At 47.1% G+C, this 27,982-nt stretch overlaps 1 protein-coding gene across 1 annotated transcript; it reads right to left on the bottom strand.

Annotated features, from left to right (window-relative positions):
- Positions 1 to 115: 115 nt before the first annotated feature.
- On the bottom strand, positions 116 to 21,682 carry STK32A (serine/threonine kinase 32A). The gene is made up of 13 exons (XM_031598520.2): positions 21,069 to 21,682; positions 18,333 to 18,514; positions 16,926 to 16,981; positions 15,862 to 16,013; positions 15,608 to 15,781; positions 12,351 to 12,388; positions 7,809 to 7,898; positions 6,605 to 6,702; positions 5,082 to 5,198; positions 4,386 to 4,511; positions 3,248 to 3,376; positions 1,860 to 1,924; positions 116 to 1,585 (listed from the first exon to the last, which is right to left on the bottom strand). Exons 2-13 carry the CDS (start codon positions 18,382 to 18,384, stop codon positions 1,498 to 1,500), a joined length of 1,185 nt encoding a protein of 394 aa, XP_031454380.1. The 5' UTR covers positions 18,385 to 18,514; positions 21,069 to 21,682; the 3' UTR covers positions 116 to 1,497.
- Between the last annotated feature and the right edge of the window lie 6,300 nt (positions 21,683 to 27,982).

Here is a 27,982-nt window from a genome sequence, read left to right as displayed (position 1 = left end):
ATTTGACCCTGAAATATTTATTTTTGCATGCCTGTAGCTCAGACAGCACGAGTTGTCTGTGCAGCAGTCCTTAAAGGGGCCGTGCCAGAGTCGTTGTGCTGGGGTGGGAAGGCTGCTCATACTTGGAAGTTTTGTGAACTTCTGCTATGAAGTAATTAGAGAGTTTTTGCTGCTGCCTGTTAGTGATTAAGCTGAGACTTTGCCTCAGAGATTGTTTTAGAGATCTTTTGGGGAATTTTTAAAGGTGCAGCATTCTCATATAACTTCTTCAGGGTTTTTTTTTTTTTTTTTTGTCAGCCAGTACAACAGCATTGATCTTTGCCCCAGCGAGGAGCAGGGCCAGTTCCCTTCTCCGGGTTTGTGGTGTGTGATCCTCTCCTAGGTAGCTGTAGCCCAGTGCTTTGCAGGTTGTCATAGCCTGGCTTTACCCAGCCCTCCCAGACCTATTCTGCCTTGCACTGCAAGTGACCTCTGAAGAAACAGTGGCTTTTGATTACCTGGGAAGGAGTCTTTCATTTGCTGTCTGTTTTATTTGGATTTTTTTTAATTAATCAGGTTTAGCCAGAGGAGAGAGACAGGAAGGTACAGGGGATACAAGAACACCTTTGGGCAAATGGGAGACACATGTTTATTATATTGTTGAGATTAGGAAAAATGTCAAATAAAGAGGTGAAAGGTCTGGTCTGCAAAAGCATTTGAATAATAGCATAATACCTAGCATTTACCTTAATAGAGATGCTTTGGTCAGTCTCACTCTTGGCAAAGCCTGCACCAGGAGCACAGCTGTTGCTGTTTAAGTCAAGTGTGAAGACAACAGCAGAGAGATGAAAAGTACGCATTCAAATTTACCTCTGATGTTGGAAGCCATGACCCCATCAGATTCAGAAATTTGCAGCAGTTTAACATGTTTGTGAATGGTTTTTCAGGATGGCCTGGAGAAGCTCTGGGATGCTGCTCATTCACCAGTACTTGGCTGTCACTGTGTCACTTCCCTGTTCAGCTGTGTGCCTGTCTGGCTCTGCACCAGTTGGCTCTGCAAGCAGTGAGGAGAGGGGGCATGGATGGAACCTCACTGCCCTTGCCAGCTGGGGAAGAGCAGCACCAGCCCTTCTGAGGATGTTTGCAGATCTCTGCAAGTTGAGGCCATTGCTGCATGCCACTGAAGGCACTGCAAGTCAGAGCAGTGTCTTCCACCTGGAAAAATCAGCTCCATGTAGGAACCCATGCAGGAATCTTGGCCCAAAGAGCCAGGGCACACAGCTGCAGATCCCACCATGACAAGGGCTGGTGATGATGTGTTTCTGTGGGTGGGTGCCTGGTGCTCAGCAGGCTGTGATACCACCTGGCCAACCCCAGTGGAAGAGTGCTGAGCATCTCACCCTTCTCACACAAACACATTTCTGCTGTCATGGAAGGCAAAATCATGGGCTGTTTCTAATGAATGGTGGCAAGCTGTAGGGGCAGTCCTAGAGCCTCCTGCTGCCAGGGCTGTGGTTCTCAGAGGTTGTTGTTCTGGCTGTCCTTGTGCATGTCTCTGCACTTGGCCAGTGCTGCGTGCTGCTGGATCTCGTGCTGGTGTCTCACCCTAGGGCAGAACAGGAGGTAGAGCTGTTGGTGGGCCTGGGGATGCCTGTAGGCTGCCTGTTCCCACTGCCTGCCCCAGACCAGCTTCTCTAGGCACCTCCTTGCTGCTGGGGCAGCTGGCCCCAGGGACCCAGCCACAGCAGGGTCGTTATGGGCTGGATTCCAGCCCAGCCTCAAACCTGCAGGAGCAACATCACTGCCCCTCCCTGTTCACTGGCCAAAAGCTTTTGCTCTGTGCCAGCATCCGGTATTGCTGCCTTTTTATCAGTACTTACTTTTCTCTGTTGAAAACAATGAATTCCCTCTGGAGTGTCTCTAGGTGCTTTTGAAGATGGCAGGCCTTTCACATTTGAATAGAAAAAGACAAAGAAAAATTGAATAAATTCACAGTTGACACAAAAAGATGTTGCAAGGGCATTTTCAAGGAGATGCAGCAATATCTTTGGGTGCAGAGCAACACCAGCACTGCAGCTGGGAGAATGGCATTACAACTCTCCTCACATAGAGCTCAGTAGGTATACGGGCTTCAAATTATATGTTGGGTTTTCACAGGGATTTTTCTATTGCAGAAAAAGCTCAGACTGCAGAAGCATAAAACTGCTCACACAGCAAAGCCTTCCAGGCCTCGGGTGTACCCCAAGAGCTCCTGCACAGTGCAGGAGGGAGGCAAAGGGTCAGGAAATATATCATGCTATTTCTTGTGGAAGGTCTACATGAAAGAAGCCATTCAGGCTCAGGTTGCATGTGTTAACTGCACAGCTGTACTCCCAAACAAACGTATGACTCTTGTCTCAACACTGCAATTTATCCAGGCTCTTGCCATTGGGATGGAAAAGAAGTGTTTGTCTCCAGTGCCAATGGAGGAGGCTGCAGGCTGGGAGTGCATGAGAAAGCCAAACCCCACGCAGGGTCAAGCCCTGAGAGCCCAATCCATCTTTAAGTACTGAAGATGTTCAAAAGCACATCTGACCTTTAAGTTACTTTATTACAGAAATGTTCAATAGTGAACAATTAAGGGGCATGAAAAATAATGAAGCTTTATGATAGCCAAGGTGCTCCTTATGATTTACAGAGGAAATTCTGGCACTGTTGAAGCCAGTAGGAATTTTGACATCAATTCCTCTGTAGGACAATATCTCAAACTCAGGACCTGGCTAAGCTTGCCCTCTGATACCAGCTTGCACGCTCAAAGCACAGACTCTTCTCAGGTTACTGTTGGCCCTGGGAATGTCCTCTGTTTTTGCAGCACCTGAGACAGAACCAAAGAAAGAGTTCCTACCCAAAAAGGCTTTCCAGCACCATGAAAACTGCACAGTGCTTCTGGAGTGTTTTGCATCTTAGGAACTCTTAATGCAAATATTTATATGTTACCATTCCCTCTTTCTAGAGGATGTTTCAGAGGAAATAAAATAGGAAGGTTTCTGCCAATACAGAACAGAAACAGCCTAACTGGAGATTTAGAAAAGCAATAGTGTGTGTTGGTTGATGCACTGTGAGGGGTGCAGCTGGGTGAGGGATGGGGGATCTCTTGGGAATAAAGCTGGTCAAAAGGAAAAGAGACAGTCTGTTCAAACAGGGTGCTGTGGTACTGCTAAGTGATAGCTGGCTTTCACACAGAATGAACGCCTTCCTTCACCACACACATGCACCTGCTTGCTCTTACCTGTGAGGAATTGCTTTTGTTGGCATCTTTTTCCTTCTTAGCCAAGCGCTTCTTCTTCTTGTGAAGAGGTTTGGACTCCAGGATCATCTCTTCAAGTTCAAAGGTTGGGTCACAGTTCAGTCTTCCTTTCTGCAGGGGAGAGAAAGGCTGCCTTAAGTGAGCAGTGCTGGTCTTGGAGGGGCTGTCAGTAACTGGGCCTCATCTGGGATCTGAGTTGTGTAAAAAATGAACTAATTAGAACTGCACACACAGCTGGAACAGCTGCTGCACATCCGACATATTTCAGCAGTTCCCTCAGCTGGGGAGCACTGTCAAGGTGTGTTTGCTTCCTTTACACTTACTACTTACATTTAAGCCATTGGTTGCTTCAAAGTGACAGCCTCTGCTGAGAGGCCGTACAGAATCCTGCATGATGAGTTTTGAAGCAATGCACACACATCCACCACAGAGAAAGCCATTGACAGATGGGAAATACGTGCAGTTAAATATTCGTAGTTTAGCTCACCATTTGTTTGGATGCAAGTGAAAAACAGTTGGAGCATCACTGCACAGAGCAGTCCTTGGGTTATTTTCAAAGAGGGTTATGTTACCTCTGTGCTGCTTTAATTCGATTAAAAAAGAATCAGAAACCTGAATCTACCGTATTTGTTCTTTTCCTGTGAACAATGGACTTGTTAGGGAGAGTCCCTTCAGGAAGAAACAGTTCTGTAATGGACAGTGATCTCCAGCCTGCTAACGAGCCCTCATTTGCTCATTATTTTTTGCGTTAGGAGAGCTGCTCCTAAACAGGGCTGCTAAAGAAGGTGGTTTATTGGAGGATGGCTCAAAGCCAACAGCACCCCGTATTTTACCTGCAATGCCAGTGGTGCTCATGGCCAAGTAAGTCCAAGTCTGTGTACAGAAACTTTGGGGTTGTTATAAACAGAGTGGATCACCTTTGGGACGCCCATTCCTGCAGTCACCACCCATTAACCGCCATTAGATTCACCAGAAAGTGAAAATCAAGCCCTTGCCTGTCCTCCCCTGTGCTAAGGGCACCTGCTGTTTTGGTGGAAATGGTGAGACATTCCCACGGCAGGCTGCAGGTGTGACAAGGATTGGGCACACTAAGGACCTTTCAAACTTAACACTGCCTCACCGTAGGAATGAATTCTGGCATTATCCTCTTCTGGAGAACAGCATTCCAGTTTACATCTGACAGATAGGGAAAGTCCTGGATATCTTTCAGCTGAGAAAAACGCTTATCAGGATTTGTCTCGAGCAACTGTAGCAAGAGTGAAAGGAAGGAGGTTAGAATGAAACTGCTGTGCCTGCTCAGACTCTCCCACAGTCCTGCCCTCCCATCCTGACCACAAGAAATTGCATAAGCTTCACGGCATTGAAGGATTTCAATATTATGAGCATTCTTTTTTGCAAATCTTTTCATTATTGGAAAAAATCATAAAATGTTTATGCAAGTTTTTAGTCAAATTTGTGGACGTACATATCAGTACTTCCAAGTTACATCACTCCAGAGAGACAAAGTTGTAGGAGAAACCCTGGAAGTGAATGCTGTGTCCTCAGGAAAGAGCCATCCTGGGCTGCCAGCAGGAGCGCCATCACCATCAGCACAGAGAGCAGCGCTGTTGGCTGACTGTGACATTAACGAGCTCTATCATTAAAAGCTGGATGTTTGTCATGCAGCACTACCTGAAGGTCACCAGCACTGAGTCTGGATACAGTTTTCAGCGAATCTCCACCATTCCCCACAAGGGCCGTGGGGCGCAGTGGAACGGCTCGGTTGGCTGCAGGCGATCCCAGCCCCGACGTGCTCCAATCCCACAGCAGCCCTCACCTTTTTGATCAGCGTCACCATTTCCTCAGACCAAGCAGCAGGGTACATCACTGTAGCTGTCTTAAACACATGAGCAATTTCGTTTGTGGAAGTGTTGGAGCGAATATGATACGGCCTCTGTGAAAAGTGCAACAAGGAAAGCATTTTAGTGTATCTTTTCGGCTCCTTCGGAAATCTTTCCAGAGCAAGGCAGCTCCAAGCAAAATCTCTTTGCACATTCCCCAACCCCCCCACTGAAATCTCTGCCTGTCGGGTCTCGAGCTCAGCTGAAATAAGCACAGTAATAATGCCAGAGAGGACAGCAATAATGGCTGGATGTCAGATAGGAGCCATCGGTCAGCGTCCAGCTTTGCCTTCCTCAGCCTTGCCAACGTTCCCAGTGTTCCCGTAAGATGCCTCTCTGTTTTCAGTTCTTCGCTCATATTGGATGTGACAGAAGGGAAATGGAGCGGGATTTTTCACACCTCATGGAAAAGCACCTTTCCAACAAAGGCTGAGAGCCGCCGGCCCGGCACTGCAGGACGCTCTGTGTGCTGTGGCTGCGCGGCAGTCGGGCACCCAGCCCTGAGCTGTGGGCTGCATGCGGAGAAACGGCCGCCTCTGCAGCCCTGCATGCAGCAACCGCGCTGCTGCTTGGAAATGCTACATGCAATGGGAGAGTGCTGCTGAGAGAGATCTTTAACTCCCGGATTTCTACAGTGCGTGCGTGGGGAGCTGCCACAGATGCATTTCAACAACACGGACACGCTGTGAGATGCAGCTGCATGCGCGGTGCCACCGCACACAGGCACCGAGGGGACCTCGAGTCCTCGCAGTGCCGCCGCTGCCAGAGCTGCCACTGCTCACTGCGCCGCGCCCCCCGAGTCCCTCACTGTGTATCCACTGCTGCCACCGAGTCAAAAATCCAACGCCACGGGCAGTCCTGCGATTAATTTAAATTTACAAACAGAAAATTCGGATTTATATTCATATTTTTACAGCTACCCATCAGTTCAGACTACCACATCCCTGAATGCGTGCTACCGAGATCGCTCACACTCTGTTCTTCACATTGTTGTCAAAAATACTTTTAGGGTCTCTGCAAAAATTGGTTGCAGCATTTCTTTAAAGGTGTTTTGCCCTCCTTTACCAAATGGAACCTTCAGCCTCTCAAGGTTTTCAATCACCTTTAGCTTAGAAGAATGTCATTCAAAAAATGGTATCCAGCTTTTTGCACAGTGCTTCCAAAGCACTGCTCTGATCAACTGCCTGCAAGGCCCCCGAGTAAGGTCACCTGAGAAACCCTCAGTCACAGCAAGGAGCTGCTGCAATGTGCTTTTCTGAATGGCAGTGGTTTCTCACTGCTCATAGCTGTGATCACAAAAGCTCTGATGAAGATTTGATTTCTGCTGCTTCTGCTGTAATAAACCTTAGGGCCTGAAATCAGTCTCAGAACTTTCCTCCCTGTTACAAAGCATCAGCCCCTCCAACAGCATGCTTAAGGAAAGAGAGGGACAGAGGCATCAGTGCTGTGTGCTCCGTACCCGGGCTCTGAGCAGCTCATAGGCAGTGATTCCAAGTGACCACCAGTCCACAGCAAAGGAATAGCCGATGGGTTTTGTAGAGTTAAACATCTCAGGTGCTGTGAAATACAGAAAAGAGATCATTCACAACTGTTGCAATCCCGAGTGAAAATCAGCAGTACAGAATGCTTGATCCAGTACCACAGAAAGCATCCCAGGACACAGATCAGCAGATCACCCTATAGCAGAAATGATGAGTTATGGGCTGAAGCAGTGATTGGGCACCTGGTGGGAAGGCAGGGCCAACCCAGGGGAGCTCAGCTGTATGCAATGTACCTGATGGAAGGGCTGGGACCAGGATCCACCCCTTCCCAGCCCTCATTTATGAGTTGGCAGTGGAGGTGAGGGTGTCTCTCTGGAGTTTCCTGTGTATCTGAGGTCTTCTTAAGGTAAGTAGCAATTTTATTTTATTTTTTTTAAATGTTCATGACTGTTGCATTTGGGCTTGTCCTTATCTGCTGTAGTCAAAGACTTAACTTAACTGAACAGAGTCTGAGAGCCACAGCCTTCCAGCCCCTGTCCACTCCATATGACTGACGTGCCCTGGAAGGCTCCCCATCAGCCAATTTCCCTTCCCTCAGCCAACGTTTCCCTTCTAAGATCAAGGGAAATACTGTAGTTATTTTTGTACAAGATGGGTAGGAAGAACTGCTCTGAGTAAAATAAAACCAAACCCAAAGAGCAGCACTTTCCTTTTGTGCATTTGTTCCTCTTTATTATGGTGATCGCACCAGGTGGTTGAGGTGGTCCTGATGAGGAGGAGCCTCCTCGCCCCCCTCCCCAGGCCTGATGTCTGCAGGAGCTTTGGGGAGGGCTTTGTGCTGAGCTGCGGGAGACTGCACTGCTTTGTGAGTTTTGTTTTTAGTGTAAGCTGTACAGAAAGGCTTCTGGGTGCTTTTGCTTCACTCAGAAGTGTCATGCTCCTGCTTTCCCCAGTGCAAAGTCTTCTGTGTGATGTTTCCATCTGAGCTCCATTAGCATTCGCCTGGTTTCTTTGGGGTTCACTTCCTGCATACTCCAGCCCTGATTTCTCCCAGGTACATCAGTGGTATTCTGCTCTATCAGCTGTGCTTGTGTGTGAGGAACTGGAGTGATGTTTTACCATGGCTATCAATTCAGATCTGGAAGATGGCAGTTCAGGAGCACGGTGTTCATTGGCTCTTACCCATGTACGGCTTTGTGCCAGCAATTGTGGTGACCTGTGTTTCTTTAGTCAGCATTGTGGCGATGTTGAAGTCGGTGATGTGCACATGTCCTGGAAGACAAGAGATCGAAGTGTAAACAGATTTGCTTTAATTTCATGAAGAAATAACCTTCCACCAGAAAGCTATCAAAGTAAAATATCCAATGGAAAGTAGCTTCCATGCAGAAATTTCTCATGCCAGAACTGATAGAAAGCATTTAGTTTATAGGCTGCTTATGCCTGTATCTTGGAGAGGAAACAACCCTTATTTATCCTCTGGGAGTGAAATATTGGCGTTTTCAAAATTGTCACTGTGCATTGTTTTCTGTCTTTGAGTGTGTCTTGTGATGTTTGTGAGTTTACTTCAGTGGTGTTTGTTTTAGCAAGGATTTCCTGGTGTTTTTGAGCATGGTTTCTGCTAACACTGCTGCAATGTGTGCAACTATTGCCTGCAAACTGAGAAGGAAATGTGAGGATGAATATGATTAGCAGGGATGAGAATGGAAATACCTCCACTGGGCTTGTGTCTTATTGGTTACTACTTCTTTTTTGTCAAGCACTTAATTTATTACTCCTTATTCCCCGAACTATCAGTGAGCAAACCCATGGAGTACAGCAGTGCAGGTAATCAATATGGGGCTGGTTTCCCTGAAGTGAGCTTCTTTGAACCTTAGATGTTAACCTGGCCTAATTCTTCTGATTAAATGCTGGCTTCTTCCTGGTCTCATGCATTTTCTCTTAAGGCAATGAACTACTTCATCTCTGATAGTGTTGGACTCCTCATTAAATCCAGGGAATGCTGTGATGTTGTTTTGCAGACTTATTGCCATAGGGTGCAATAGGGGGTGGCTGAATTGCTGTTGTTTTCTCTTAACCACAGAGATCAGATGGAAGTGGCTCTTACTGATGGAGATGCTGGGACAATATTCATTCATATGTGAATTTCAGCAGCTGGAAATTCACTGCTGCTTTATTTCATTCTACTTTAACTCATGTGGTTGTCCTTATGGCTAAAAATTTGTGCTTTGGCAGTGAATATGCTGTCCTCCCTGGATGCTATAAAATACTGGAGCCAATCCTTACATTTGCACACAAATATATTATGTGTGAGCAGTGACCAAGTTTGCCTGCTGCAAATATCTGATCTGGTTGGAAAAATCAAGGGAACAGAAGTACAGTTTGTGGTTAGCTAAAGAATCCTGCCTCGCATCCCTGTTCCCGCATGCAGCTTTCCAACAACGCTGCATAGAGTGCAGGAGCTCTCTCTCCCCCACCCCAAATCTGCCATGGTCAGAGCACAGAGTGGGTGTGTGCAGGGCAGGCAGGCAGCCCACGATACCATTGGGTCTGGGATCATTCCTCACCACCGAACTTCCAGCCCCACATCAGCATCTGGAAAAGACGAACTCATCCTCTGCCCCCTGCCATGAGTGGTTGTCTGGTGTTTCAGCAGCTTCATATTCTGTCAGATTCAGTGCAAGGTGCACGCTGTTCACAGGACAGCCTATCTGCCAGTCGTCCTGTTAATTGGGTCAGACCTTTCTTCACTGCGTGCTCTGTGGGCTGTTAGTTCCACTGAGACACAAAACGGCTCCTTAACAGAGCTGTGGTGCTTCCAGGCTCAATTCTGAAGGAAGAGAGAAATCCAGAGGTCTTTCTGTGAGCCATGTGAACTGCTGGAAGACCATGGGTGAGATGGCAAAGCATGTCTCTTGCATGCTGCAGGTTTGGAGCACGTCCCTCCTTGCTGCTGTCAGTGCTGTACAACATCAGTCAGGTCCTTGCTTCCTCCCTTCCCGCAAAAGAGTTGTGATCAGATCGCTGGGGAGTGCTTGAAAGGAAAGGCTGATATAGGATTTTCTTGTCTTGAGATGTCCTCTATGTCCTTGTATTCTTTTCTTTTATCTCTCATTCCACTTTGTGGGGGGGTGTTTTGATAAATGTGAATCAGAGACTTATTGAGAATTTGCTATTCCAAGCATAAACGTGCCCTTCTCTGGATGCATCCTTTCAGTGATTCACTTCAAACAAACCACAAGTTTTTAAATGTTCCCACTTGGGAGCATGTCAAATAATGGCATGGACAACAGGAAGGAGGCTCTGTACAGTGGGACTTCATGGGATGTAATGGTGTTGAAGTGCAGCTGTACAGGGCAGAGTGGACAGGTTGAGCAGACATAGCTGTTGGTGGACAGGAGGAGAGCACTGTGTGCTGCTGCGGAATTTTCAAGTCAGATTCCAAGGCCTGTGTTCTCCTGATTGCTCAGCCTCTCCAATTGCAGCTGGTTTCTGAGCAGCAGCCAGAGCTGCGCTCTGAGCACGTGTCCTTCCCCATAGCTCCTCATCTGCTGGAAAGTGGCACTTCCAAATCAAATCTTGGGTCCTGAGAGTGCAATGCTCCCCTGTGAGCATTGCATGCAGAACAGAGAAGGACTCTGTGCTCTGTGCTGGGCAAAGAAGTTTGCTATTAAATGCAGCACTTGTGTTACTACATAATCTCTTTACCTTTCCAGAACACCTCTGGTGGAGGAAGGGGGAGAAAAGGCTTCTCTGACTTCAGCTAAGATTGTTTTAAAGAATATTAAGCACATCAGATATGTTGGTAACAATTTGCAGCAGGTGATACGTGTCAGTGCGTAGTATCGTGAGGCATTGCACCATCAGCAATCTGAACCAGACTCCTCCGCACAGCCAGAGATGTGCCAGGGCTGCTCTGTGCTGCCAGGCATCAGCACCAAAGCGGCACTGAGCTTTGCAACAGGTGAAACTGCATTTCTGTGCCGAGCTGCAGGAGGGTGATGGGTGACAGCAGAAGGTGGCACATTACTGCTGAAGGGCTGAACTGGGAGCATGGGGATAATGGGGGCAAGGGGCTGCAGCTGGACTGCTGAAGGTTTCTAGGTGCCTCATGTTTGGAGGGACCTGATCTCAGTGAAGAGGATTATGGAAACCATGGTTAGTAAACAGCGTGCGTTTCCTGATAACAGCACAGAATGCCTGGTGGAGGAGGAGGGGGAATGAGGTTCTTCAGCTTTGTTCCATAAGTAAGAACAAGCAGAATCTGTGAGGCTACATGGAGATAAATGTGCCCTAATAATATGTACACAGGGGACAGAAAAATCTGTTTCCTCTTACAGCTTTCTATATGCACAAGAGGATGCATTTTTTGGATGAAGATGCAGGAGGAAAAGAAATAGAAGTCACAGCCATAAGGATGCTGAAGCCAAGGGCACATTCACTGGAAATAACTCTGAAACCTCTACAACAGACACTTAAAACACCACAGTGATAGAAAGCAAAAATCATCCCAAATTGCAGTCATAATGGAGGTCTGCAGGTGATCTGTAATGGAAGCCTGTAGGTGCCATGCTGTGGAGCTGCAGTCACACAGTGCCTTCCTGCCCTGCCTTTCTTTCTGGAAGGATGCTGTCCTACATTCCTGTGGTTCTGCAGTGCCTGGAGTTGCAACAGTGCTCTGTGAGTGGCCCTGGGCATCTGGTCTGTGTGGGCACTGCATGGCTGGGCAGTGCTGGTCCCCTGTTTGTGCTGCAGTTCCACCATAAATAAACTGGTGCTTTGAAAGCGGAGGTCATGGGCAAACTGGGAGCCTGGGCTGGAATGCAGTGGAGCTTGGTTATGTGTGAGAACTGCAGTGATTCTTCTGAAATGCCAGCATCGGTGTTAAAACTTGCGGTGATAATGCTCTCGGATATGCCTTGCTCCTTTGCTGGCACTTGCTCTTGAAATGGCTTTATTGGAGCTGTTAATGAAGATTTCTCGCAACAAGACAACTATATGGATTTCCAGAAAATATTAAAATACTGATTTCTTTTTTAATGACTTAAAAGCTGATCAGTGTCGGAACAGCTCTTCACTGGGGTGACTTTGCCAGGATAAAACCAAATCTATTCAGTGATAGAACAGGAGTATAGTTAGGAAAATATATATAGACAGAGGCCTGGATGCACTACATGTATAGCTCTAAGTCCTCTTCAGAGATTCCTCCCGAAGATAAATGCCCAAGGAAGAAGAAATGTGTGAATGAAGATGTTCTGTGCAACTGTAACACATCCTGTTTATGCGCATAAGTTACACGCAGCTGTGCTTACACTTCTGCTCAGATTACTACATTTTGGGTATGTTATAAGCAACTGCAGAGGCTTTAAAATGAGAATTGCTTGGAAACTGAGTCCAAACAGCACAGAATACATCTGACCTGCCAATGCCCTCCTGAAATGCCACTGAATCAGTCTACAGCAGAGTTGATTAAACACCAATTTAACCCCTGGAAAGTGCCCAGCAATGTGGGATGCACAGTGCTCTGAATATGCCCGATGCTGCTCCTCTAAAAGCAGAATTCATCATCCCGAGCACAGAAGGGCAATAATGCTTCAGACTGCTCATGGACCAAAAAGAAAGCAACGCAAAGTGAAGAAAGCTGTGAGCAGTGAAACCTCAGCACAGGTTTACTATTTCTGTCCCTGCTTTTATACGTATGAATGACCGGGGGTAAGTGGCACTCACCGTGCTCATCCAGGAGGATGTTGTCAGGCTTGATGTCCCTAAGAAAGAGAGAAGAAGGAAACAGCCGTTCAGCTGGGGATGTGGCATGGAACAGTGCTGCGGGAGCTCTCTGAGTAGCCAAGCTGTAGGCTGTAGAGGGAATTACACCTCAGAAAAATCTGTTGGAGTTCTTCAGCTCTGATGTTTCTGCAGGGTTTGATTTCAGCACGGGAGAGCAGCTCCTCAAGCAGCAAAAGCAGAAATGGAGGTAGAGATGTGACTGTCAGGGCCAGCAGCACCCGGATGCTCCAGCCACAGTGTCAAAAGCTGCTTTTTACCTTTTTCTTTACTTCATGCTCTGTCTTAATATAATATTCTACTGGAAGTTGTTTGCTTAACTCCAACATGTGACTTTTACTGGGTAAATGGCAAACAAGTGGAATCAAATGTTGCTTTTATTCTTTTGGCATCACTGGTGCAATTCAGCTGCAGGTGGAACATCAGTGGCACAACAAGGAACGTGTTCGTGCACCTTAATGGGGCATTTCTGCAGTGAGGGACAGAAGCTGCACTTACAAAAGGTGCAAAAGCAGGAAGGCTCTCCAAAAACAGTGTGCTTTATATTACAGGAATAAAAATTACAAAATCAGAATTACACTCATTTAAATGCTTGCCAAATTTCTACCTTTGGCTTTTAATATGTAGACCCTACAGAAAGCAGAACAGATGTTCTGATGCTCTGTTTGGGATTTTATTTATTAATGCTTTCATTTTCTTCAGAAGGATAAAAGTCATCCATGCTGCCGCTTATAAACTTCTTTCCTCCAGGCTACTGAGAAATTGACGCAGCAGGGAAATTCATCACCGCTGCGTCTGATGCATCTTGGTTACCAACTGTGGGCACACTGACAAATAACTCACCCTTGGGGTAACAGCAGGGAGAGTGAGGGGCATCAAAGGTTGGAGCAGAAAAATACGAAGTGAGGAGAAAAAGGATGAATAAAGTACTCCTTGTACTCTGCAGCACAAAGTGACAATGATTGTAATAACGAATTATGAAAACAGCCCCATCCTGTAAGGGAGAAAATGGAAGGAATAACCTTAACAGGAACCCATTCCTCTGTGGAGATGCTGCAGAGATCCCTGCTTCCAGTCCATGAGAATATGGCCTGCTTTCTCTGTTGCTAAGAGTACACTGAATGAGTAAATGTCATTTATTTTGATTAGGGGGAGCTGCAGGTGCCTGGCTGAGCTCATCCCTGCCGTGAGCTCTAGAAACAAACTGGTTCCTGCAGGCTTTGTTCCTGAACAAAACAGCAACAAACCCCTATAGCAAAGCTGTAATAAAATGCGTTCCATTGAAGGGAGGTGTACACCTGATACACCTCCTGAATGGCTTTACAAGATATTAGCTGCTCTTAATGACCTAATTACAGCAGCGCCCATCGCCTGCTCTCGCACTGAGCCAGCACAGCTCTGGGCACTGTGGGAGGTGTGGAGTGGGGGCAGCACAGCGATGGCCTGGGTGTGTAGATGCTGCACAGGGCACTGTGAGGAGGGAGCACTTTTAGACTTTACAACTGCAAAAGGTACAGTTTGACCTCGCTTGGCCATCTGCGATCCAGGAGAGACAATACATCTAATTACCACATAGCAGCTTTCAGTCCTCTGCAGTCCTCCTGCTGCTTCTGGGCTGAGCGCAGGCCTTTCCTAGCCTGAAAGGGTTAACAGCCATTTCCCACCTTTCTGTGTACGGAGGGAAATAACTGCAGCCATCGCTCTGCTGTGTCCACACAGCACTGTTCAGACAATGTGAATGGTTGTTTGCGTCTCTCCTGCCATTCCCAATTGTGGGTGTTGCACTCCTCAGCTGAGTCGCTTTACCTGACATTGTCCCACTGAGATACAGCGTTAATTAAATCACTTGCAAATTTGCAGCTCACTATACTTCTGTGGAACCATTGTACCTTGATACAGTACTGCATGCGGCTGCTTGAAATGCACCTTGTGGATCAGACTCAGCCTTTGGGGACCTGCCCTTGGGCACGTGTGCACTCCACCTCCACAATCCCTCCTGTATTTGCAGAGAACCCTCTGGGAAATCACAGTAGCTTTGCCCCCAGGCTCTTCCCTGCGTATTTGCAACTGGTGTGGGTGCTGGGGCACTGCGTGGCTATGCTGGCATCCCCATGCTCAGATCAGAGACCATCAATTCCCAGTTACCTCTCACCTTTACGAGGTGCAAATTGTTTCCTGTACAGACTTTTCCTTAGATCATAAATTGTGCAGCTCTTCCTGCCCACAAGCCCTGGAAATGCCACTGATTGCAACACGTTTCTGGTAGAGAAGATTTCCTCCTTGTGCTTGTCTTGTACCCATGTCCAACTTGATTTGTTTAGACCAAGCCTGCAGCACAAAGATTTGCTCCTGGCTGCCCAGGACAAAGGCAGCTCAGTGTGCACTTCACAATGTTTAATTCATGCTCATCCATTATTAGGTGACTCAGGCAGGTGTGGGGTGGAGGCACAGCTCTGCCCGCTGTCTCCCCGCTGCAGCAGTGCTGGAGCAGAGCAGGGTGCCGGCTGCTCGCCAAGGTCAGGGTACTGTGGGGCAGAAATCTATGCAGGTATTCGTACAAACAAAAAGGACTCATGCAAACAATCCAAGAGGGATGAAAAATAAGACACTGAGAAATTGGCAGCTGTGTGTAAGGAAGCCTACATACAGAAAGAAGAGCAAAATCTTTTTGGTCGGCTGGGGTTCTCTGCAACTGAGGAGGGCCCACCAGAGCATGGAGGCAACCTTTCTGCTTTCACATGTCAGGAATGGCAGGTGTATGCTCCTCAGCAGAAGCAAGTGTTCATCAGCCTTGAACAGTGCATTCGTTCTTTTGCTAGCCACAAGGATCATGTCAACCCTAACTTTGTGCATATTTTATTTTTTACACCTCACAAGAATGCTGAATGTGATAATTTTCTGCCCTTGCCCTCTTTTTTAACCCCTGCTAACTCCATCCTGCTGATGCCCTAGTTAGCCAATACTGAGCCAGCAGTCTTGGACCTCCGAGGTCTGCATCACTGAATAAATCAGGAATGGGAAATGTCACACAAGAGAAATGCTTTTCTCTGAAAAATGTACACGATTTTACACAAAAGCAAATGTACGTGGGGGAGTTTGTTTAGCTCTGAAGGCTCTGTTTGTCCTGTCAAATCATGGAGGAAAAAATCAGCCCCTTCTGCAGCCCATGAATTCCACCCGCCTACGGAGACCCAGCTGACCTGTGGATGATGTGTCTGCTCTGGAGGTAGTCGAGGGCCAACACCAGCTCACAGATGAACAGTTTCACGGTGCCTTCCTGGAATCGCACGTTTTGTTGGAGGTGGTACCGCAGGTCCCCTCCGAGCAGCAAGTCTACCACCATGAACATGTCCTCTTCATCTTGGAATGAGTACCTGCCACGGCATAAACACGATCAGAGGTTTCTCCAGCTAACAACACAGACCTACCAGTGAGCAGAGGAGAAAAGCCTTACCAGAGATTAACCAGGAAGGGGTGTTCCAGGCCCTGCATGATCTGCAACTCCTTAAAGACATTCCTCACTTCATTACGCTCCACACACTTCTGCTTGTTCATGTATTTCATGGCATACATTTTCTTGGTGTCATTCTTTTGTACAACACAGACCTAAATAATAAATACGTGATCCATCAGAGATGATTTGCCAACAAACTGACGCAGATAAAGCACGGCCTCAGGGCGACTTTCACAGAGCCCTCAGCTGAGTCCAGCTCCACGTGCTGCTCTGCAGCTCCAGCATCGCCAGGGAATACCTCAGGGAATACCTCATCCCATGCTCCCCCAAAGGACAGCTTTTGCTGTGAGAGGGTCAGGGAAAGGAATATATCAGTGAAAAACTGAGTCTGTGAGTGTGCAAAACCAAATACTTAGGTTTTTTTTTTCTCCTTTCTCTCTCCAGATTTCTTTCCATGACAGTTTGGGGATGAATTTGCAAAGTTCTGATCAACCTTTTTTGTTTTTCCACCCGCAAGTCTTTCTCTCTGTACAAAGGCACATCTCTGTTATGGCATCTGTGTGCCTTCATGAAAAGGGAAATGACCTTTGAAATTTCTGCCAACATCTAAAACCATGAAATTTCATAACAATAAAAATAAAACTGATGTGACTGTAATGTGATGCTTAATAACAAACACTGTTTCACAGACAGATGTTCCCTTAAAAAGATACTGCCAAGCCTTTTATGTGGGTGTAGCCCTTTGCTAAATATGTATCATGATATTCAGTGTTTTGCTGCGGAAACTTGGAAAATGTTTATCCAGAAACACAGCAAATTCAGGCCTTTTGATTTATCAGTGTTTCATGTTAACCTCCTGTAATATCGTTTGTGGTTATGGAGTGGATGAAGAATTGGGCTCTGATTCTTTCTTAACCAACTTGACGAGCTGATGCTCAGATCTCACTGACAATGCAGTTTGTTTTTTTTTTTTTTCTTTTTGCTCTCATTAAAGCCTCTCTAATTTCCCCCTCTCTCCGTTGTTTCCAGCTCTCCCAGTGCCGATTCACTCACACACTACTTACTTTTCCAAAGCTGCCCTTCCCAATCGCTCGCAGTATCTCAAAATGGTCGAAGGTAACTGCAAGAAACAGCAAACATTCAAATGCAAAATGGCTGAGCAGCAGTTGGATGAAGTTACTTCTAATTCTCCATAAGAGAAAAAACCTGCAGGGTACTGCAGCATCTCCCTGTTGTTTTTGAAGACATGGGGTTATTTAAAATTTGGTGTTAGAAGATCTTTCTTTCCAGCCCAGCAAAGGCCCATTCAAAGGACAGCACTGTGCAGGCGACTGTATTGCTGCAGAGAGCATGTATTTCTCAGCCATAGGAGCTGATGCGGCACAAAGCGTTGAACCAGGCAGGACTCAGCAGAGGGAGCGGACAATGAAAATCTGCTTGCTTTCAGTCTCACAGCCGGGACACCAAGGAAGGTGGTCAGGAAAGTGAGAAGTGCCGGTCACCTGAGTTAGTACAAGCAGCTACTTATGAAAGAAGATGCCAGTATTTAACATCGGATGCGCCAGGAATGAGATCTCCAAGAAGGTCTCACACCACTGATGTTTTTTCTCCCTCGTGTCTCTATAAACTGTGCCAGTAAACTTCAGCACAAAGGAATCCTGATCAGATCTGCCCTAACTGCCCTTCCCCAACATGTGTAGCACTCAGCATTTCGTTGGGCCTGATAAACATCACACATTATCTATGAAGCATTGAAACAAACTGAGAATTTCACTGGGAAAGAATTTCAACTGTTCATTTTTAACAATTCAAGATCATTTAATATTTGATTGGCATTCTTCTCTGTGGAAGAACAGTTTATGAGTCATCTAAGTTCTCCTCTTTTGTTTGTATTTTATTTGTGTTATCTATGCACTTTGTTACGGTACTCATGGGAAAGCCCATATGGAAGGTAATGAGCTCGCTCATGCAGCAGGAACTATATTTATGGAATGATCCTTAAGTGCCATCTCTACCATTTGGCAGCGCAGCAAATCCAGCCTGCATGGCTGCTCTCGGTGCCCCTCCTGCCCCAGGCTGTCGGCCCAGCTCTGCAGCGGCTCTCCCACCGAACCTAAAGCAATGAAGGGCACACATCACCGGGCTCTTCTGCTATTCCTCAGGATACGCCCTTCTGCTAGTGCCACTCCTTGAGCCGTGGTCTCCAAACAAACCTTCCTTGCCTGCAGAACAGCCGTTTCTTCCCCGCTCTCAAACTGCCTGGCAGTGTCCCCGGGCGCCTCAAAAGCCCCCTGCTGGGTGCCCTCATCCTGTGCTCGGCCAAAGGTGCGGGGCTGCGGCTCGCCCTGGCACTGCTGGGCTTAGCTGAGTGCCCGGGAGCTGGGGTGACTCTTAGCCATGCTGCCCCCAGGATATTCTCTTTGAACTTTGCAGTTTCAGACACCACCCGCTCTGCAGAGCAGGGCTCTTACCTTCTTCGTTCTCATTGAAGGGCAGTGACTTGCTGGAGGTGTTTGCTCCCATGCTGCCTCCTGCCCAGACTCAGCTCTCCCGCTCCTCTCCCTGACGTTTCTCCTATGAGCCCGGTGTGTGGGGCTGTCATCCCATGGGTCACTGCTGGTGGACCCACAGCGCAGTGCTCTGCTGGTGCATCCTGGGGAAAACAAGAGGCAAAATGTGTCACCGCTGAGGTTTGAGAAACACTTTGCAGCCCATAAATTTCTTACTGAACATTGAGAGCTTTGGGGACAAAACTGAGAATCAGAAAAAACACCTCAAAATGGACCTGAGCAGAGAAATTCAGGAAAAGTGTAACTTTGCCTGCTTGACCAGAGCGGTTGCCTACTGAGTGAGGTGAAGTACAGACACCAACAGGGCAGCAGCCTGAGGGCGTGGCATATGTTTGCAGCATCATCTAATGCACTGTGCTTTGTAGCCCCAGTGATGTTATGACCAACTTAGAGATGATAAAGCATGACTAACCTTAGCGATGTCAGTATACAAAATAAATGACTTGGCTACATGAAATCAGAAAGGCATTTTTGACCAAAAAGGTCGCATGAAGTTTCAAGAACTGCACAAGGAGCTCAGTGTCCATCTTCTGATTTAAACGGCACAGGTTTTAATTTCCCAGTTCTCCCCCAGACTTCCATGTGTACTGGAGCACATGACTCTGTGTAGTTCAGTGACATTAAAGATTGCTTTTACAGACTTAAGTGGGCACAGTGACAGCTTTGATTTTTAAAGCATTTACATGAGAGCAATCTTTATGTGCTTGTTTTGCTATGGACATCCATGTGAAGTATATAGCATTTATTTCTTCTTGTAAGCCTGTAAAAGATTGAAATGAAGGAACAGCAATGCAGCACAATCTGGACTTTGTCCAACCTGAAGTACATTCCAAGACATTCACATTTCCATTGAACATATTAGGGTGCAATGCAGCTTATTCATTTTTTCTCAGACGTACACTCTGGAAACACAGCCACTGAGCAGCTTCGCTCTTTTACCTGATAGTAACAAAATCATGCCATTGAAACACAAAGGGAGAGATCATCCAAAAAAGTGATGGAGAAAAGATAATTATTTGCACCATGCAGGGAATGACGACTGCCATTGGTTCCACACACCAACACTCAGCTCCTCCCCAGTGAACTTCAGCTTCACCTCCACTGCTCAGCCAGGATTTCAGCTGCACCTCGTGCCCTGGGTCAGATCAGTGACCTTAAGCAAGTGCCAAAGCTGGTCTGAAATTTAAAGCTACCTCTATATTCATGGTTCTTCCTGCACTGCTCTGCAGGGATGCAAAATCCATCCCCATTGTTGCAGTCCTGGGAATCCAACCGCGGCTCAGCCACATGGCTGCATGCAGCAGGGTCTGCCATGCCTCAGTCAGATGGAGCTGAGAGGTCTCCCAGCACTCCCCACATCTCCTCAGCACTCCCAGAGGCATCTCGAACAAAGCAGATGCAGCTCACAGGGTGCTCTCACTGAGGTGTTGTACAAAGCTGAACGCAGCCCACCTGTCCTGCTGTGGCTCACACAGCACTCACAATTTGTAGCAAAGAGCAGGGAAGCTCACTGTTCACCCCCCCCCTCACCCCCCCTTTCCAAAAAGCAATTTTTAAAGAAGGTGAATTCTTGACTTCTTGCCTGAAATGTGATCAAACAATAAAGCAAATGAAGCAGCAGATGTTTATGATATCCCTCAATGGAACAAACAGTGCCATCAGTCTGGAACAGAATTACGCAAGCACATCTTTCCAAGCTCCAAAACTTATGCTTCAGAGTAAAAATACACCTTCAGAGATAAAAGCCACAGGTCAGTTCTGCACACGGATGCTTCTACATCAGAGATCTCATCGGTGGCACCAAGGTCATCTGCTCTGAGAGGTTTCCTTGTGCAGGAGTCTGTAGCTTAATTTGTTTTTGAAAGTACATCAATCTAAAAGCTTTGGGGAAGGGCTGCAGGTATTCATCAGAGCTAAGCTACCTGGATAATAGTTACTAGGATTTGTATCTTCATAAGAGGTACTCAATGCTCAGTAATGATAAATCTTTTCCTATTTCACAGTGCAAATTCACCAAATGATTAAAATCATTATTTTCATTAATGCCTTTGTGTTTTGTTCTCAGTTGGAGCACTCGTGGCTCTGCGGGCAGAGCGGCAGCAGCTCCGTCCATCAGAGCAGGCAGTTTCACTCAGTTGCAGCCATCACTGACAGGCAACTACTGAGCTTCCTCTGAAGAGGACCACTCGTGGGGATCCTGGAATTATTTATCTCATCACCACTCCATTGCCAAAGTGATGGGATGCTGCTGTTCTGTTGAGCAGATGGAACTGTACAGTAACATTACAACAGGGTGTTATGCTATTACTTTAGTACTGACATCTGTCCCACAGAAACTAAAGATTATTTGGAACACTTGTGCAGCTGCAGGGAAGTTTGGAGGAAAGCAGATATTGCTCAGTGTCATCTTTGTTTCTCGCCCTGTTGCAGCCCTTCACCTTGTAGCACGGCCACACAACTTCCCTACTGCAGAAAGTGACCAAGTCAATGCCTGAAAAAAGAAAATATTGCAAGCTGCAGAACCGCACGGGAGACACCATACAGAAATGAAGGGAAATTAGCGGGGGACACAGAGCAATGCAAGGCTGAAGCGGACCCGTCAGGAGCCCCAGAGATAAAGCGAAAGAAAGCGCTTACCTCGCGGGAGGGGAGGAAGCGGCAGCGAGACGGGGCGGCAGAGCAGCTGCAGCTGCGAGGAGGCGAATGGTGCCGCGAGAGGATGCGCTGGGATGCGCTGGGTTGGGTCCCCGCCTCTGGCAGGAGAGCTGGGGGGGGTGGCGGAGGCCGAGCCCAGCCGGGGCTGCGGGTGCGGCGCCGAGATCGGCGCGGAGCGATTTGGCAGCGGGGTGCGGCTGCAGAGCTCCGCGGGCACGGCGCGGCTTTTGTCCTCTTCCCAGATCAGCAATTTTCAGCTGCGCCGCGTGTGGCATTTCCTGTCACCGAGAGAAGGACGATCCGATCGTCCGCCACAATGGAAAACGTTTTGACAATTCGAGATGTGTTTGTGAACTGTTGCCTTTGTTGCTGCCCAGTCTGGGTTTTATTTCTTCTTAACTCATACGGTGCCAGAGATTTTTACTGCTTTTATTAAGAGAAGGTCCGGGACTCCATCCCACTCAGGTAGGTGCACTACATCGCAAAGCAAGGATCTGTCCTCTTCGAGAAGGGATTGGTCCCACAAGGCGCTGATGCTCCATTACTTTTCTAGCTTCGAGCACTGCCCACCCTCCGTGCTCTGCGTGATTTGGTGGGACCTCACGGTGTGAAGGTGAGCAGGACCCTGTCAGAGACAGCCTGGGTTACTCTGCTCGTGGCACTGCTGAGTCCCAGTGGCACCTCTGTCTGCTCTTCCAAACTCGTTCCTATCTGAAAGATTCCCTTAAAAGGGCAGTGACTACATTTCTTGTCGTTTTGCTGTGTTCTTTAGATACTGACTTCTCTCATTCACAAGATCTTGGCATGTGCTCGTACTCCTGGGGCTCCCAGGGAGAGCAGCTCTTCCTCCAGGGCAGCTGAAAACGTCAGAGTGATTAATTCAAATTTAACTGCCTTCATTTATTACTTGGAGAAGAACCAACGAGCTGAAACACAGATTGGGTTCCCCTGAAACGATCTGAATTGTAGAGAAATGCACAAAATCAGATTGTCTCAGAAATGAGCACAAGGCTGAAAAAGAAGGCAGAGCTGCATGCAGCTCCCGTCCGCCACTGAGCAGCAGAGAGCACTGCTCGTCTGTCCCTGCAGAAAGATGAAACAGGATTGATTTTCCATAGGAAACAGAGAGCCCAATCTCTTCTAGGTGAGACTGCGTTTAATCTCCATTAAGAGAAGGCACATTCAAAAAATAATTATTTCCTCAGTTTGCTTCAGACAGCAATTTGAGCTCTCTTTGAGAAGTCAGAACTGCGAGGCGGGGCAGCTCGGAGCTGCGGCTCTCCGGTGCCGCCCAACGGAGCAGAGACGAAGCTATTCCTGCGCTCTGGAAGACCCCGCGGCGCGCCCAGCGCTGCCCGCTTTCAGCTGCGCACCCCTCCCCATCCCCTTCCCTGTCCCCATCTCCATCCCCGTCCCCACCCCTTCCCCGTCCGTCTGCAGCTTTGCACGCACCGCAGAGCGAAATGCTCCGCAGAGGCCAAGAGTGCAAAGAACCCAACTGTCTCCTCTAAATTAGAGAAAAATGTTTTATTTTCTTTCACTCTTCTAAAAATTTCACTGTTCAGCCAATTATGAATTATTTTCCTTCAGATACCAAACTCACTTTTAGCAATAGCTTGCCAAGCCTAGGGTTAACCTCATTTACAGTACGTATTTTCTGGAACGTTAAACCCTAAAAGAATTGAAACTATATTCAGCATCCATATCTCAGCTGCAACCCTCTGGCAATGTTTAACATTATGATATGTCTTCCACAGACCATGTTTTAATAGCCATTGCTGGCCTGTCATGGTTTAAATGGGCTCACTTTAATGAGCACCCAAAAAAGATCAAAGCGCCCATAAACAGATTGCATCCCCCAAGCTGGGGGAAGGAACAGTGCTATTCTTCTGAAGGGTCTTTAAAAGTCATCAGAAATTGGATTTGCTTAAGAAAAACCCTGAGAGGAGACTCCTTCTCCAAGGACACAGTTTCAAGTATGACTGCACAAAAACATCACTGTCTTCCGCAGCTCATGTGAGCCAGTGCCAACGTTGCGCATTGGCTTGAGTAAAGGCTTTGGAAAGCTCTAGACAGAGATGGATAAGCTGAACAATGAGAAGCCCTGTTAGGGTTTGGAGGTTTTTTATCATTAACGTGACAGATACATTTACACCCTTCATCCCCAAGAATCAAAGTGGCCCACGCCTCTGGGCTGCACAGTGCATCTCCTCCCACAGCCAGGATGACCTTGTTCTGGATAGTTCCAATCATCTTACACAACAGCTCGACCTTTGTCCTCTCTTTAACCCTTTGCTCATCTCCCTTGGTTCATATGAAGGCAACAAATGAATTTCCCAAAAGCTTTGGCAGGGAAGGCTCCTTGCTGACTTTTGGAACCCGCGCTTTGCAGCGGGAGCAGCACAGCTCTGCTGTTTGCTGCCAATGCACTGCACTGCGGGGGCCCTTCAGAACGCCATCAGGGCAACATGGAGGGAGCACACAGCCTGCAGTTCCCCATGCCTGGAGAGTGCTGTGATGTGCTGGGCTTTTTGGCATGCACTTGTGAATTTGGAATGCCAGTGCCTGCTCACTTATATCGTGCTGTGCATGTTCGTACTGGTGTTCAGATGAGTAAAATATCAAATAGCTGTTGTGTAATGAGACAAAGCAGACCTCTGGGAAAACTCTTGATATGGGCACCAGGTGTTATGCTCAGTGATGTCTGCATCCTGTATGTAGTTTCTGTAATCATGGCCCGGGTCTACTGACCTTGCTCTCTGACAGGCATTTTGCTGGATCAGCCTGAATCTGGTTTGCTTTGGAGCTTTTCTCCTTCTCCACCACTTCAGGGTGGAATTGACCTTACTCCACTGTGCATCACACGTAGAGTAACTGATAGCAGATCTGGGGAAAAGTACTGAATAGATGAATGGAGTGGATGGGAGTACGACTTACCTGAACTGCTGGCTTGTGACTCCAGTACAACACAGCCACCTGTGTGGGCATGCAATAGTGCAGTTATATGGCTTCTTCTGAACACAGACTGAACATCCTTGTAAAGCAATCCAAAATATCCAGAAGCCCAATTTAAAAGAGAATTTCCACACATACCAGTAATACTTCTGCAAGGCTTCTGTTAGGGTTTGATCTCCAATTGGGAAAAGACACGAACGGCTTTTCCGCCCTTCAATGAGTGAAATTGCAGAACTGTCCCAGTAGGGGACACTGGAGCTTACGGCAGAGCAGGTCCTCGGAACACGGAGGTACCTCAGAGGACACTGCCTGCTCAGGAGGCTGCTGAGCAGCCCCTCATGCATCACGGTACTATTAACTGAAGCTCCACAGTCCTTCTGCAGTTCTACTCCTGGTAAAGAGTCTGCAGAATCCTGCCCATCACAGCACGCTTTGCGTGCATCCGCTGGCAGAGCAGTGCCCTCACCCTTATCTCCTGCAACACAGAGCTCTGGGGTCCCTGAGCTGTACGTCCCTTTTGCTGTGGTGCCACCGGGGCACAGAGCTGGCTGCATTTGCTTTGAAAAGGTCAGCAGCGAATCTCAACTGCATATGAATATATCCAGATCTGAAGGGTGAGAAGTGCTCTATGGAGGGTCAACTTCTGCAAAAATGAATGCTTTATGTATAGCTTTGTGAGGAAAAAAACCCTGTTATTTTAATAGGTCACCTCAAGGAGCTGGGAAGTTAAAAATTACTCCAACAAACTCTGAGCTCAGCCTTACAGCAGCCAAAGCAGACACACACCAAAACTTGCTGGTTTATAGTTATGCGATATATCCATAGATGGATTGGGAAGTAAAAGTATTCCTACTTCCCCTCCTTTAAACTGCTGCAAATAGTAACTTCTCACACACCGGGGAATGTCCTCATCCTGTGTACAGCACCCAGTCCCACCAGCACCCACAGGCTGTCGCACACAGCTCAGGCAGATGCTCGCCCACTGCTGGACAGCATTCACGACTCATTCAGTTTCAGAATGGGATGCAGTGCAGTTGGCAGCTGACAGCACACAGCCAATCAGCACTCACATGCAGCCCTTCCCCAGGCAGATTTGATTTTAGGGAGATCTCCAACTTCTTAGAATAAAAGAGCATTGAATTTGCACACAGAGAAGAGAGAGAGGTTTGCAGGTAGGCTTTTTTATACATCAAAATCACGACACGCACTTTGCTACTGAAATCCTCTCCTGGCAGGAAGTGATGTTCTGAAGGAAACAAGTTCGGCACTTACAGATGGTGGCTAGCACAGCAACTCCGCATGGTTTGCTGAGAATTCGCTCAGTAATCGAGCATAAAAACACGACACCGTTCATTCAATCAGCATCTTCTCCAACACGCCAAATGGGGATTCGGCCACCAGAGGCCGTATTTCCAGCCTGGTTTCTGCAGTACTGTGGCACTGATGCTCTGGCGGCCAGGAGGTTCCGGAGGCTGAGGAGCCCTGCCTGCTGTGCCCAGTGCGACCAGCACAGAGCAGGAGAGAGGGTCCGATGTGAGCACTGCAGGACAGGGAGTGCATGGCCAGGATTCAGGGGTTCTTTTTGACAGGATTCAAAATGTTTGTTTGTTTGTTTGTTTGTTGTTTGTTTGTTTTTCTTTCTTTCTTTCTTTTTTTTTTTTTTACAAGTTCCTGCAGTGGATGAATGGAAGTTGTGCCTGGGAGTGACTACTGGCACACCTTACCCAGCTCTGTGATTCGTATCATTTCTGGGCTACGGCGAAGTTCCGAGCAAGCTTACATGTAACCACAGAGGGACTGCTTGAATGCACGTTGAGGAGATACCAATCTGTTATTCAGGCAACGTTTAATTTGTCTGAATTCAATTCTTAGAGACAGAAGGCCATGCCGTAGGAACTGGGGGTTACAATGGCAACCAGGAGCTCTGTGTATTTTTTTTCAACGCCTTCACACCTGTGAAACTGTTACAACTGCATCACGAGCTCCTGACTTTGTGTCACGAAACAGCTGGCTTTCTTTTGGACCGTGTTCAGCATTTGGAAGAGTTCAGGCGTCTAACTTCACATTTCTATTGCTGAAAGCTCTTCACGAACATCTTCAGCAGCAGCTGAGAGAAGCTTTGAAAACATGGAGTGAATGTCACTAAACATGTGGTGTTTGTCTTCCTCAGAACAGTCACACAGAATGAGACAGATGTGTTTATGCACACAAAAATCTTTGCAAAGTGCCAGCAAGTGAATTTTGTCTGAAATGTCAGACGTCTCCTATGCAAGTGGTGCATTAATAAAGCTGCAACACAAAGCATTCACAGGTTAGCAAACAGAAGAACAAGGACCAAAGGCTCAACTCAGTCTGGTGGTTATGCAGAAGTAATGGTGATGCAGCAGATTTAACTGGGAGCTTGGCAATTCCTGCAACACATCCACATGTCCATAAAACCCCATCTCTCACATGAAAGCAGCTGGGAGCACAGCAAGGCGTTCACTCCATCACTGAGAAAAAGACACTTTGTTCCTCAGACAAACGTTATCAGATGACAGCTATCAACCTAGCATGAGGCTCCTACAGTGTCCCTGCAGTGACTAAACAATAAATAGTAAAATTTTTGTAAGAAGAAAATAGCAACCACATAAACTTTACCATCACAGTCAGAAAAGGAAGTATTTGTTCATTGGTTTGCTTGGGGTAGAGAATCAGAAATCTTATTGCTGTCATGACCACATACAGAAAAACCCACACATAAAAATATTCTTGTCTCAGATGGGCTTGATTGCTGTATTTGCTTTCCAGCCTTTATAATTCACACTTCAAATCAGTGGGGGAAAAAATTGCTATAACAGCTGTTGATTTGTATGAACTAACTTGCATAAATGTTCTCCCTCCTATCCTTCTGGGAGGAGGCTGAACAAACACGAGCCAGGGAAGCATATTCCCTTAGCAAAAGTCATCTTCTGGCAATCCAAAGAACTCCGCCAGCTGTGAGCACGCATTGTCCCAGCAGTGCCTTTTATTCCCTGATGGGTAAATCTGGTGATGCTGAAACCAGGGTGGGCTCCTCGGGGCTGCAGCACCGCCAGGCGATCAGCTCGCTTTTAATGTATACATTGATGTATACATGATACAGATTGACTGCTATTAATATACAAAACCCAATCATCAGATTCAATAAAGATAGACAGAAATCTCACAGAGACACAGACCATGGGAGAGTCCAAGGAACTCAGTTACATCTTGCACCACGTCCTATCTCCCTTGTCTCAGGTGTTCCTTTTCTTCTGGAGGGGAGGTATCAGGTTTGGGCTGTACCTCAATGTGACTCCCATGTGAGCCTGAGACCCCAGCAAAGTGCCCAGATTTTCTGTTGCAGGTTTCCTGGTGTTGTCGTACAGGTATGATGGCATTTCCTGCCTTTGCAGATCCACTCTCCTGCTTTCTTCTTGTTTGGAAAGTGCTCTGGGCTGAAATGCTCTGGGATAAAATGGTGCAAGTTGTCCTCTGAGGCTGTGGAATTTTTGTGTGATGTGAAAAGAGAAATTTTGCTGAGCTGTCAATAAACTGAGGGCTAGCAGTAGATAAAATCCTCATTTCTCTGAGTGTTATAACAGAGTATTGCTAAGGCAGCAAGAACAGCTGAGAGCTGCGTCTTGCTGGTGAGCCCTCTGGTAGACATGTCTCCGGTATTCTTTTAAAGCAACTTTGGTGCTCTTCTGCCTCCAAGGGGATTTTGGTAATGGTATGATGTACTGTATTGTGACTTTATTCTGATGGGATTTGTTAGCAATCGGCTCACAGTGAGATGGGCCCCAAGTTGGAAAAAATACCATGTTATGGTAGTAGTAATCGCAGTTCTCATTTTCTGTCTTACTCTCCCTTTAACAGTGATGGGAAGGGTTGGGGCCATTAGTATTCTGATGGAGAGAGGCTGTGACAAAGAGTGTGAC

Source organism: Phasianus colchicus, chromosome 15 (assembly GCF_987193195.1).
Source record: "Phasianus colchicus chromosome 15, bPhaCol1.hap1.1, whole genome shotgun sequence".
NCBI classification, from domain to species: Eukaryota; Metazoa; Chordata; class Aves; order Galliformes; family Phasianidae; genus Phasianus; species Phasianus colchicus.
The sequence above is the reverse complement of the archived record's forward strand: the minus strand, read 5'-3'. Positions and strand labels throughout refer to the sequence as shown.

Bases quoted from the DNA above. Each gene is read 5' to 3' on its own strand.
- STK32A (XM_031598520.2), bottom strand. From the start codon at position 18,384: ATGGGAGCAAACACCTCCAGCAAGTCACTGCCCTTCAATGAGAACGAA. The intron at 6,703-7,808 runs GTAAGAGCCAAT...TGTATTTCACAG, and splicing joins TGGCACAAAGCCGTACATGG to CACCTGAGATGTTTAACTCT. The intron at 1,925-3,247 runs GTAAGAGCAAGC...CAAATGTGAAAG, and splicing joins ACAAAAGCAATTCCTCACAG to GCCTGCCATCTTCAAAAGCA.